Source organism: Hemitrygon akajei, chromosome 18 (genome assembly GCF_048418815.1).
Source record: "Hemitrygon akajei chromosome 18, sHemAka1.3, whole genome shotgun sequence".
Classification (NCBI taxonomy): Eukaryota; Metazoa; Chordata; class Chondrichthyes; order Myliobatiformes; family Dasyatidae; genus Hemitrygon; species Hemitrygon akajei.
Window position 1 is genome coordinate 65,978,095 of NC_133141.1, and position 13,758 is coordinate 65,991,852.

A 13,758-nucleotide genomic window follows, 5' to 3' on the forward strand; every position below is an offset into this window, starting at 1 on the left:
TTGATAGAGGTGTATAAGATGATAAGGGACATGGATTGAGTGGACAGTCAATGCCTTTTTCCCCAGAGTAAATTTGAGAGGGCATAATTTAAAGGTGAATGGAAGAAAGTATGGGGGAGGGGGGAAGCCAGAGGTAGGTTTTTTCACAGTGTGTGGAACACACTGCTGGGGTGGTGGTAGAGGCAGAAACATTAGAGAGATTTAAGAGACTCAGATAGGCACATGGATGTGTGGTGAACTACATATACCTGTCTGGACACGCCCCCCGCCGCTGACTGCTCCTGTGGCTCCTCCCACAGACCCCGGTATAAAGGCGATTGGGGCCTGAGCCCTGCCTCTCAGTCTCCAGGATGTAGCATGGTGGTCAATTGCTGCTTGTTCTTTCTTCCAGTCAATAAAAGGCGATATCTCGCCTCACGTCTCGGAGAGTTATTGATGGTGCATCAAGATGTTAGAGAAATGGAGGGGTATGTGGGCGGGAAGCATTAGACTGATGTTGGAGAAAGTTAAAAGGTCAGCACAGTGTCATAGGTTGAAGGGCCTGTACTGTGCTGTACTGTTCGGTGTTCAGGCAGAGAAGGTTTAATTGAGTGCTTCATGAGAATAAAGTTTGGAGTGGAGGCTATGAAAATGGTGCAGTAAGGTTCATCGGGATGGTGCCTGGATAGAGGGTGCTTGAGGCAAGAGGTTGGAAAAACTTGGATTAACACACACAAAATGGTAGAGGAACTCAATAGGTCCAGCAGCATCAATGGAGAGGAATAAACAGTTGACATTTTGGGCCAAGTCCCTTGTTTTCTCTGGAGCATCAGAGGCGGATGGGACATTGATGTAATTGTATGAAATTATGGTATGCATAAATAAAGCAGATAGTCAGAATCTTTTTCCAGGGTAGAAATACTAAAGGGCATGAGGACATACCTTCAAGGCAGTGATGGTTCAAATGGCTCAAAGGTTCAAAGTAAATTTATTATCAAAGTATGTATGTTACCATATACTACTTGAGAGTCATTTTCTTGCAGGCATTCACAGTAAAACAAAGACTGACAAACTGCCAACGTGTGAAAGAAGACAAACTGTGCAAATACAAAAAAACATAGTATTAATAATAAATAAATAATATTGAAAACATGAGTTGTTGAACCCTTGAAAGTGAGTCTATAGGTTGTGGAGTCAGTTCAGGGTTGAGGTGAGTGGAGTTATCTATGTTCGTTCAGGAGACTGATGGTTAAAGACCATTCCTGACAACACACACAAAATGCTGGTGGAACACAGCAGGTCAGACAGCATCTATAAGGAGAAGCACTGTCGACATTTCTGGCCAAGACCCTTTGTCAGGACTAACTGTTCCTGAACCTGGTGCTGTGGGACCGAAGGCTCCTGTAACCCCTTCCCGATGGCAGCAGTGAGAGGAGAGCCTGCCCTGGATGATGGGGTTCTTGATGACGGAAGCTGCTTTCTTGTGACAGTGCTCCTTGTAGATGTGATCAATGGTGGAAGGGGATGCTTTGGCTGTGATGGACTGGTGGTGGAGTTACGGAGGGGCTGGAATTTAAAGGAGATGTGCAGGATACATTTTTTTTATATGTAGAGAATGGTAGGTGCCTGGAATGGTTTGTCAGAGTAGTGGAGGAAAAAGATATAAGATACTAAAAAGGCATTTAGAAAAACACATATACATGCTGGAATGGAGGGATATGTATCACGTGTAGAAATAAAGGAACTTGGCATCATGGGCCAAAGAGTCTGTTTCTGTGCTGAATATGTTCCATATTCCATGTAATGTCCCATCTAAAAGACAGTAGCTCAGATATTGCCAGGCTCCCTTGGTTTCTCAAGGGCACCACTGGCAAGTGTTTCCCACACATACAGAGTAAATGGACACCACACAGTTGCAAATAAACAAGATAAATTATTTTCTTCTTTTGAACAATCTTTTTTTTTAGTAAAAATGTAATCCTTCATAGCAAAATATCTCTCTTACATTTTCTCAGCTCTCATGTTGCCCTGAAGCAACATGGCCACCTGGGTTCTCTGCACAGTTCGGTGTATAATTCCAAAGTTATTCTTTTAACAAAACAAAAAAAAAACAATAAATAAAATCACACAGATAAATCTCTAAGCAAAATGTCTTTCATAGAAATATTACAAATGAGCATATTTAGATTTTTATGCTTTTGACAAATAATATTTGAAATGAGTTTATTTACAAGTCAGATGAATCCCCTGTACAACCCACACCGGGCACCCTGACTGTCACCTCACTGCACTAAAAGCACCAGTAAAGGATTCATCAGCTCTCTGTCTGGCTGTGTCGTTTTCCTTAAATCATTCGGTCTTCCACTGGGAGGACTGGGTTGGGAATTCCATCATCCCACCAATCACATGCTTATTGACAGCAAGGGCCCTGGGACTAGAACCACCAGACAAAGTACAAGGAAAACTTCAACACCTTCTACATTCAACCCAGCAAACCTGGCTTAGCCAGGTAACCCCGATCAGCGCACGTCACAGTGGGTCACCCATCCAAGGATAAACCCCATACAATAGTCTATTGAATGTAGCAAATGATTATTTTCTTGAAAAAAAACATGATATATTTTATAAACATGCTGCGTTCTAAAAAGGAAAAGTTCTTTACAGTACAAGGACAATGTTTTCTGCACATATTCACTGCAGCACTGTAACATTACACGCTATGTCTGCAGCTACAGTTACACGCCAGTTTGGATAAATCTATCAAAAGCAGTTAGACCAGATGAGAGAGCAGTACATGATCGCCAATCACAAGACGCCCACTGCTCTCACGTTTTCAGAAAGAAAAAAAGTGCACAAGAAACACAACATGATGGTGGAGAGCAAGACATGACCAAACATCATCGCCAACCCCTCACTACTTCTGAAACCTGCACCTCGTAAAGCCGACTTTATCTTGTAAGGAAAAGTAACCTTGAAAATCCACAGGTCCTTTGGACTCAGAACGAGAATTTCTGTCATTAGTGGTGAATACATTCACATGAAGCCCATGAGCCATCATATCAATATGGGCGCAACCACCTGTCTTCTCATCTTGGTCAGAATTGACTTTGGACATCGTCTTACATGAAAATGCCCAACTACCTCCAACTCACCATGGGAGTTTTCCATCTTGTGCATTACATGTCAACTTGCTAACTCTTCCATATCTCTGGAAATTTCATCTCACCACCCTTGACCTCCACCTTCCCAGTCACCACCATGTCCATCTTACCTCACCAACTGGGAAGACAAGCAATCTCTGGTGGCCACTTGTCTCCCAGTTTTCCTGCCATCTCCATTCTTTTCATACATTAAATGAAGCCTTTCCAAGATAACTCTCCTCTGATTTACCTCTGGGGCTTGCTTGTGCCAGTCACCTGGAGTTTTAATCCTTGATTTCCTGTCAATTTCAGGCCAATCCTGAATGTTTGGTCCAAGTCTACATTCCTATTTATATTAATGGTTGGGTGATGGAAGCCTGTGGTGAACAACATCCATTTACTATCACTGAAAATACACCTTTCTCGGGATATAACGAGACAGTGCAGAAGGTTAGGTTTACTACACATAAAAGGACATTAAATCTGATTCACAATGCCTATGAGGGTACAGTTACAAATTAGCAGTGTTTTCTCAGACAGAAACCAATGCTGTTATTGTCTACACAAGGTTCAAACTCAACTCTTTTGAGATGGTTTGCGAGAAAGGTATTTAATTCCTGCAACTCTTGCAGGGAGCTTCAAATGCATCACATTTTCAGAAAGAAGACAATGCACATCATTGCTCTGATGGGAACCCCAGTTCTTTACTACCATTGTGGTGAGAGGACTAAAAGGATACCCCACATCTAGAGTTGGTAGTCCTCTCCCCTCTACTTTTGGCCTAATCCTAGTCCACCCTCTCCTGAATAATCTGGCTGGGCCTTTCCACCCTGCCATTCTCAGTAACACACAGGGTGCCAGTTAACAAACCCTTCCTCCATTTTGCAATGCTTTGTTTTTGCTGAAGTGCCTAGCAAAATGTGGAATGTTTCCCTGGAGATTAAGATTTCTTTCTGGAAACTCCAGTCCAAATCTGATGGGTTGGCATAGAAGACTGGCAACACCATCCTGACATGTATGATATTGTGCCCATTCACAGAGGAGGTACTGTCAAGATGCCTCCTTAACCCAAACCCACCCCCACAAAGTGAGATTTGGTCCAAAAAATGGGGGCAGGTTTGCGCCTTTACATCCTGAGTCACAAACCCTCACCAGCCAAGTGCCAGATCCCATCAACAACACACCTTGCCCTCTCAAACACTCCTTGCACCTAGACAGAAGATAACAGTTAGAACATAAGATAGAAGACGAGTTGGTGCTGGAGTGGGTCACCTTATCCTGTTCCTTCTCTGTTCAGGGCTGTGTCATTCCAGAGTTAAAGTGCAGGGTAACCATAGATTGAGAGAAGTACTACCTAAAAACTGGAGTTCTTGATTCTAAAAGACCAGGCAAAGCAACTTAAACCATGAGAGAGCAAATGGGTCTCTCCAGTCTTTGCTTAAGGATCCATGCCCTATAGATGATCGAATCAAACCCACTATCTGACCTGGGAGAAAGAGCGGAAGTGATGTTTCTGCTTTCTCTCCCTCTATTCCAACCAGCCTCAGCTCACGCACATGCAAAGAAGCCTTGGGAATTAATCTAAATCATAGATGCATAGCATTCACCTTTCCATTATAAAGTGCAAGAATTTTTGTAAGACAACAACAAAACTATCACAAATAAGGCTCTGTCTTCCCATTCTAAACCCAACCAGCCCAGATTGCCTGCCTTTAGGAACAGGGAGATGAGGGTATCACCCCTCAGTTGCCAACTGATGCTTGGTGAAGGTGGGGGAAACTTTGCTGCTGGGTTTATTCCTCTGGCTTGGGTGCAGAGTGAGAACCTGAGGGAGAGGGAATCAGGAGTGGGGGGAAGCGTATAAGGGTGGACCCTGCTGATAAGGCCTGGAGTATTCTCAGCAAAGAAACAAATCCAGAGTTGGTATGGACCCTGGTCTTCCTCTGGGTGAATGAGTGTGTAGGAGCAGATTGCTGGCACTGGACTCTTGGGATAGTCCCATCACTGAGGGGTCTGAACGCTACCCACCCAGTGCAACTCTAGGATTAATGAGAGTTTAACTTGGTCGTTGAAAAAGAACCAGTTCCTTGGAGAAATCCCAGGTTTTAGGACTCTCTTTGGGGTTTTCCAGAGTGCTACGAAAAAGCACATGCCCCACAAGCACTGGGGTGGGGGTGGGGTGGTTTTTTTGACTTCAGTGATTACAGCCCCCATTTTCCTGCTCTTCCTCATCCCCATCCACTGGCCAGACACTCTGGACCAATTTCCACAGAATATTCACCAAGAGATTCTGCCGATACTGGTAATCCAGAGAAACACCCATAAAATGCCGGAGGAATTCAGGATCTATGGAAGGGAATAAACAGTTGATGTTTCCAGCCAAAAACCTTCATCAAGACAACTCATCAGGTTTTGGCCTGAAAAGAGTCTGTTTATTCCTCTCCAAAGATGCTGCCAGACATGCTGATTTCCTCCAGCATTTTGTGCTTGCTACTCCACACAGTTTCCTGAAATCTTTCGAAAAATGACATCAATTCTTGTCTGTTGAAATGTCTGAGCAAAGCACCTGGGCATTAAGCAGATCAGCTCTCTGAACAGGCTACTAAGGAAACAAAGAGCATAACAATAGTTAAGACTTTCTGTGAAAATAAAGGATAAGGGGTGACCAGGTTGAGGTTTCGTTAGGGTTCACCTATCAGTGGAAGGGAGGAGAAACTGACAATTCCTAGAGGGAGTTTTAGTTTATAAAGCACAGCCAGTGGTTAATGACCTTTATCTCAGCTGATGCTTAGGACGTGCTTATTAATAGCTCAGCTAATCCTAGACCAGCATACATCAGCTGCAGCGCAGTCAGTGTCTGAGTGGTTCATGCCTTCCTCTGTAACACCCACTCTCTCTCACAAGTTGCAAACACTAGAAATTCTGCAGATGCTGGAAATCCAGAGCAAGACACACATAAAATGCTGGAGTAAGTCAGCAGGTCAGGCAGCATCAATGGAAATTAATATACATACAGTCCACGTGTCGGGCCGAGACGAGACCTTTCTTCAGGACTGGAAAGGAAGGGGAAGAAGCCAGAATTAGGAGGTGGGTGGGGTGGGGGGAGGGAAAGGAACACAAGCTGGGAGGTAATTGGTGAGACCATTCTGTATTGATTTCAATCTCTGGAATACAGGAAAACCTCCCTTGTTTCATGTTTACTCCAAAGCTCTCAATTCCATTCTTAAATTTATAAGGGGCACATGATCCATGGCCAGGTTAAAACTGGTACCCAGGGAATAAAGCATTACAGGGTGAAAATGCTGGGGCTTGCATCAATCTAAAGGGTAACTCTACTATTGTGGACCATGGCAGTTCTTGAGGTCTGCCTCGATACAGTCACTTTAATAAGGGATGGGATGATAAATATGATTTGGTCCACATGACCCAGTATGAATACAGGTAATATAAAAAAAATCTCTCCTATGCAAAAAAATATTGCTTGATATTATCCCAGATTAAATATCCAGTGCAGACCACCCTGGGAGTACCCAGCACATCCTTAAGCATTCCCAACTTCAGCTGATTTGAGTGGCCTGGAGTGGAGGAGTTCTCAGTGCAGGACAGGTCAGTCTTGTCCCAAACCTAACTGCTACCTCACAGCTCTATCTCAGAAATGACATTGGACTGGAAGTTCATTGTCGTTTGGCTAATTGAGTAATATGGTGTTGTCTGTACTTATAAAATTTGGTTCCATTGAACCAATGGAACTACACTCAGTGGCTACTTTATTAGATGCACTTGTACACCTGCTCATTAATGCAAGTATCATGTGGAAGCAACTCAATGCACAAATGCAGACATGATTAAGAGGTTCAGTTGTTGTTCAGACCAAACATCAGAATGGGTAAGAAACGTAACCTAAGTGACTTTGACCGTGGAATGATTGTTGGTGCCAAACGGGGTGGTTTGAGTATCTCAGAAACTGCTGATCTTCTGCGACTTTCACACACAACAGTCTCTAAAGTTCACAGAAATGGTGTGAAAAACAAAAAAAAAATCCAATGAGCACCAGTTTTGTTAGCAAAAATGCCTTGTTAATAAGACACGTCAGAGGAGAATGGCCAAACTGGTTCAAGCTGACAAGGTGGTGACAGTAACTCAAATAACCACATGTTACAACAGTGGTGTGCAGTGGAGTATTTCTGAACACACAACATGTTGAAACTTTAAGTGGGTGAGCTGCAGCAGCAGAAGGCCACACCAGGTTCTATTCTGTACCTAATAAAGTGGCCACGATGTGTAAAATTCAATGCACATTCATCACCGCATCACATGTTTAGCATATGCAATTGACAGAGAACTTCTTCCCCATTAATTCATTCTTGCCTTTGTTGACATGAGAAAGACACAGTACCATCAGCATATATACACACACACACAAAAATAAAGAAATAACAATATTTGTCACAGAGGACCATAATGGGGTCAGACTTGTCACTTTGATGCCACAGATATTGCTAACACATATGTTCAGATGTGTACATGGAATCGTAGAAGTTTTTCTGATCCTTTGACTTTGCGTCTCTGAATTTCTGTACAGCAGCAATGATCATGTTCCTCTGTTTCACAAGACCAGAACTGAGTTCTGCAGCGGTGATTCCAATGGCTTGCTGCTGGGCAAAAGTTGCTTGTGCAACTCATTTCTGGCTTGTTTTTTTCTTGTGCCTCCCCCCTGTGCAAGAGTCTGTTGTTCGGCAGCAGATATCCGAGGCTGTCCAACTCTTGACCCATGATCTCTGGCTTCAGGAAAAGTGATCCAAAATTATCAGGCCGAGGTGCAGTCATGACATTGTCAGCTTTTATCCTGGTTGACTTTATCATTCAGCCTCTTAAAAGGTAATAAACAAAAAGATTATTGTTACATATAGAATCATAGATTAATACAGCACAGACAAGAGAAAATCTGCAGATGATGGAAATCCAAGCAATACACACAAAATGCTAGAGGAACTTTGCAGGCCAGGTGGTATCTATGGAAAAGAGTACAGTCGATGTTTCGGGCCGCGACCCTGCTGAGTTCCTCCAGCATTTTGTGTGTGTCTTGCCTTAATACAGCATAGATATAGTGCCTGTGATCCAATGAATATGTGCCAACCATGGTGCTTGCACAGATTTTGACCCTGTGATTATCGGCATAATAAAAACTATATCAGCCATATGAATAATAGGCTAGCAATTTATGGACAAAATTTAGCCAATGTTAAAGATTTTGCACTTAGTTTAAAATAAATCTCATGTGGGGTACATTTCTACCTGTCAATCATTTTTCTTACTTTACACATTTTTGTGCCAACTTTAAAATTTAGAATGTCAATTGTGGCTAACTGTATGGAGACATGTGAGCAACACCAGCATTCACTGATTTTTGTTCAGTTGCCACCACTGCCTGTCAGGAATTTGGACATTCTCCCAGGACCACGTGGGTTTCCTCGGGTGCTCTGGTTTTCCCTCACATTCCAAAGGATTTTAGGGTTAGTGAGTTGTGGGCAGGTTATATTGGCACCAGAAGCCTAATGACACTTGCAGCCTACCATAAGCACATCCTCAGATTGGACTGTGCTGGTCATTGATGCAAATAATGTATTTCACTGTGTGTTTTGACAAACAAAGCTAATCTTTAAGTGGGGGGGGGGAGGGGGGGAGAGAAAACAAACCAGTTAGCCTGACATCAGCAATGAGGAAAACAATTATATCAGTTATTAAGTGGTTTCAGGGAAGTCAGAAAGTAACAATAGGAATGAATACTATTAATGTGGATTTATGAAAGGAAAATCACATTTGACAAGTCTGTTAGGAATTTCCAATAATGTAATTCAGGTGAGAAAGCTGGCTTGGAATTGAGGATTCATTAACAGAGAATAATAATAAATGGTTTATTCCCATGCAGGTGGGCTGTAACCTGCAGAACTCACAGGGATTGATGTTGGGACCCTGGAGGTAATGATTTAGATTAGGGGATGAAGTGTAATAATTCCATATTTTGTAGTCGTGCGCAAAGCGCTACGAAAGGAACACACGGAGACAGAGAGAGCTGAACTCAGAATGACTTTACTGATTCAAACTCGCGCGCTTAAATCTCCCTTCCCATGGGTCCCTGCGACCAGCAGGGTGGACGTGACATCAGACCGTCCCCGGAAGGTCCACCCCGAGCAGGCCGCGACTGCCTGCGGCTCCAAACGGCGGATCGAGTCCCGTGTGTGCGGACCGCCACCCCCCCCCCCCCCCCAGAAACGTCCATCAGGGGAGTGGAGCCCCCAGTCTGGGTGGCGGGCCTCGCCAGCGCGGCGCGGTGTGGGTACCCTCACTGGTTGCTCAATGTCCAAGTGCGCCGGTTTGAGGTGGTCCACTGTAAAAGTCTCTTCCCAGCCACCCACCTCCACGACACACGTGGTTCCATTGTGCCAGATCACCCTGAAGGGTCCCTCGTACGGCCGCTGTAGAGGTGACCTGTGCATGCCCCTGTGAATAAAAACATACTCACAGTCTCGTAGGTCTTTAGGGGGTGAAGGATGGCGTGGGACCATGCCTGCAGGTCGGGACCGGTGCCAGGGTCCCTACCTTGTCCCGCAGCCTCGTTAGCACCGCTGCTGGAGTTTCGTCTGAACCTCGGGCCTCTGGTACGAACTCGCCCGGGACCGTCAAGGGGGCGCCGTAGACCAATTCCATCGAGGAGGTGCCCAGGTCCTCCTTGGGGGCTGTGCGGATGCCCAGTAGGACCCAGGGAAGCTCGTCTGTCCAGTTGGGGCCCCTGAGGTGCGCTATCAGGGCTGACTTGAGATGCCGGTGGAATCGCTCTACCAAACCGTTGGACTGGGGATGTTACGCTGTGGTGTGATGCAGCTGGGTGTCCAAGAGCTGTGCCAGTGCTGTCCACAAACCAGACATGAACTGCGCCCCTCTGTCGGAGGCGATGTCCGTTCGGAGGCCGAACCTGGCGATCCAGTTTGCAATGAGCGCCCTGTCGCAGGACTCAGTGGACGTGTCTGCGAGTGGTATGGCTTCCGGCCATCTGGTGAACCTGTCTACCATGGTAAAGATATACCTGGCGCCCCGGGAGACTGACAGGGGGCCGACGATACCCACGTGGATGTGTTGGAACCTCCTGTGTGTCGGCTGGAACTGCTGGAGGGAAGCCTTCATGTGCCAATGGACTTTGGCAGTCTGGCAGTGTACGCAGGTCCCGACCCAGTGTCTGACCTGTTTGCATAAACCGTGCCAGACGAATCAGTCCACTACCAGCTTGATGGACACCTGGATGGATGGGTGGGCCGGGTCGTTCAGCGTGTCGAACACCCGGATGGATGGGTGGGCCGGGTCGTACAGCGTGTCGAACACCTGGATGGATTGGTGGGCCGGGTCGTTCAGCGTGTCGAACACCCGGATGGACGGGTGGGCCGGGTCGTACAGCGTGTCGAACACCCGGATGGACGGGTGGGCCAGGTCGTTCAGCGTGTCGAGCACCCGGATGGACGGGTGGGCCAGGTCGTACAGCGTGTTGAACACCCGGATGGACGGGTGGGCCGGGTCGTACAGCGTGTCGAACACCCGGATGGATGGGTGGGCCAGCTCGTACAGCGTGTTGAACACCCGGATGGACGGGTGGGCCGGGTCGTTCAGCGTGTTGAACACCCGGATGGACGGGTGGGCCGAGTCGTTCAGCGTGTTGAAGACCCGGATGGATGGGTGGGCCGGGTCGTTCAGCGTGTCGAACACCCGGATGGACGGGTGGGCCAGGTCGTACAGCGTGTCGAACACCCGGATGGATGGGTGGGCCGGGTCGTTCAGCGTGTCGAACACCCGGATGGATGGGTGGGCCGGGTCGTTCAGCGTGTTGAAGATCCGGATGGACGGGTGGGCCGGGTCGTGTCGAACAGCGGATGGATGGGTGGGCCGGGTCGTGTCAAACAGCGGATGGACGGGTGGGCCGGGTCGTGTCGAACACCCGGATGGATGGGTGGGCCGGGTTGTGTCGAACACCTGGATGGACGGGTGGGCCGGGTCGTGTTGAACACCCGGATGGATGGGTGGGCCGGGTCGTACAGCGTGTTGAAGACCCGGATGGATGGGTGGGCCGAGTCGTACAGCGTGTTGAAGACCCGGATGGATGGGTGGGCCGGGTCGTGTTGAACACCCGGATGGATGGGTGGGCCGGGTCGTACAGCGTGTTGAAGACCCGGATGGATGGGTGGGCCGGGTCGTACAGAGTGTCGAACACCCGGATGGACGGGTGGGCCGGGTCGTACAGCGTGTCGAACACCCGGATGGATGGGTGGGCTGGGTCGTTCAGCGTGTCGAACACCCGGATGGACGGGTGGGCTGTGTCGTTCAGCGTGTCGAACACCCGGATGGACGGGTGGGCCGGGTCGTGCAGCGTGTCGAACACCCGGATGGACGGGTGGGCCGGGTCGTTCTGCGTGTCGAACACCCGGATGGATTGGTGGGCTGGGTCGTTCAGCGTGTCGAACACCCGGATGGACGGCTGGGCCGGATCGTTCAGCGTGTCGAACACCCGGATGGATGGGTGGGCCGGGTCGTTCAGTGTGTCGAACACCCGGATGGATGGGTGGGCCGGGTCGTTCAGCGTGTCGAACACCTGGATGGATTGGTGGGCTGGGTCGTACAGCGTGTCGAACACCCGGATGGATTGGTGGGCTGGGTCGTACAGCGTGTCGAACACCCGGATGGACGGCTGGGCTGGGTCGTTCAGCGTGTCGAACACCCGGATGGACGGCTGGGCCGGGTCGTACAGCGTGTCGAACACCCGGATGGATGGGTGGGCCGGGACGTTCAGCGTGTCGAACACCCGGATGGATGGGTGGGCCGGGTCGTTCAGCGTGTCGAACACCCGGATGGATTGGTGGGCTGGGTCGTACAGCGTGTTGAACACCCGGATGGATTGGTGGGCTGGGTCGTACAGCGTGTCGAACACCCGGATGGACGGCTGGGCTGGGTCGTTCAGCGTGTCGAACACCCGGATGGATGGGTGGGCCGGGTCGTTCAGCGTGTTGAACACCCGGATGGACGGGTGGGCTGGGTCGTACAGCGTGTCGAACACCCGGATGGACGGCTGGGCTGGGTCGTTCAGCGTGTCGAACACCCGGATGGACGGCTGGGCTGGGTCGTTCAGCGTGTCGAACACCCGGATGGACGGGTGGGCCGGGTCGTGCAGCGTGTCGAACACCCGGATGGACGGGTGGGCCGGGTCGTTCTGCGTGTCGAACACCCGGATGGATTGGTGGGCTGGGTCGTTCAGTGTGTCGAACACCCGGATGGACGGCTGGGCCGGGTCGTTCAGCGTGTCGAACACCCGGATGGATGGGTGGGCCGGGTCGTTCAGTGTGTCGAACACCCGGATGGATGGGTGGGCCGGGTCGTTCAGCGTGTCGAACACCTGGATGGATTGGTGGGCTGGGTCGTACAGCGTGTCGAACACCCGGATGGATTGGTGGGCTGGGTCGTACAGCGTGTCGAACACCCGGATGGATTGGTGGGCTGGGTCGTACAGCGTGTCGAACACCCGGATGGATTGGTGGGCCGGGTCGTTCAGCATGTCGAACACCCGGATGGATGGGTGGGCCGGGTCGTTCAGCGTGTCGAACACCCGGATGGATTGGTGGGCTGGGTCGTACAGCGTGTCGAACATCCGGATGGATTGGTGGGCTGGGTCGTACAGCGTGTCGAACACCCGGATGGACGGCTGGGCTGGGTCGTTCAGCGTGTCGAACACCCGGATGGATGGGTGGGCCGGGTCGTTCAGCGTGTTGAACACCCGGATGGACGGGTGGGCCGGGTCGTGCAGTGTGTCGAACACCCGGATGGACGGGTGGGCCGGGTCGTGTCGAACACCCGGATGGACGGCTGGGCCGGGACGTTCAGCGTGTCGAACACCCGGATGGACGGCTGGGCCGGGTCGTTCAGCGTGTCGAACACCCGGATGGACGGGTGGGCCGGGTCGTGTCGAACACCCGGATGGATGGGAGGGCCGGGTCTTTCAGCGTGTCGAACACCCGGATGGATGGGTGGGCCAGGTCGTTCTGCGTGTCGAACACCCGGATGGATTGGTGGGCTGGGTCGTACAGCGTGACGAACACCCGGACGGACGGGTGGGCTGGGTCGTTCAGCGTGTCGAACACCCGGACGGACGGGTGGGCCAGGTCGTACAGCGTGTCGAACACCCGGATGGACGGGTGGGCTGGGTCGTTCAGCGTGTTGAACACTCGGATGGACGGGTGGGCCGGGTCGTGCAGCGTGTCGAACACCCGGACGGACGGGTGGGCTGTGTCGTTCAGCGTGTCGAACACCCGGATGGACGGGTGGGCCGGGTCGTGCAGCGTGTCGAACACCCGGACGGACGGGTGGGCTGTGTCGTTCAGCGTGTCGAACACCCGGATGGACGGGTGGGCCGGGTCGTGCAGCGTGTCGAACACCCGGACGGACGGGTGGGCTGTGTCGTTCAGCGTGTCGAACACCCGGACGGACGGGTGGGCCGGGTCGTGCAGCGTGTCGAACACCCGGATGGATGGGTGGGCCGGGTCGTACAGCGTGTCGAACACCCGGACGGACGGGTGGGCCGGGTCGTACAGCGTGTCGAACACCC

General features: G+C 50.1%; 1 protein-coding gene across 5 annotated transcripts in view; it reads right to left on the reverse strand.

Annotated features, from left to right (window-relative positions):
* Positions 1–1,896: 1,896 nt before the first annotated feature.
* LOC140741499 (protein AF-10-like) overlaps positions 1,897–13,758 on the reverse strand; it is a 335,405-nt gene continuing 323,543 nt past the window's right edge. For all 5 annotated transcript variants that reach the window (XM_073071775.1, XM_073071770.1, XM_073071771.1 and 2 more), the window contains one exon: positions 1,897–7,989. In XM_073071775.1, the coding sequence (XP_072927876.1) occupies positions 7,954–7,989 (36 nt within the window). In that variant the 3' untranslated portion in view covers positions 1,897–7,953. The remainder of the gene's footprint in view (positions 7,990–13,758) is intronic.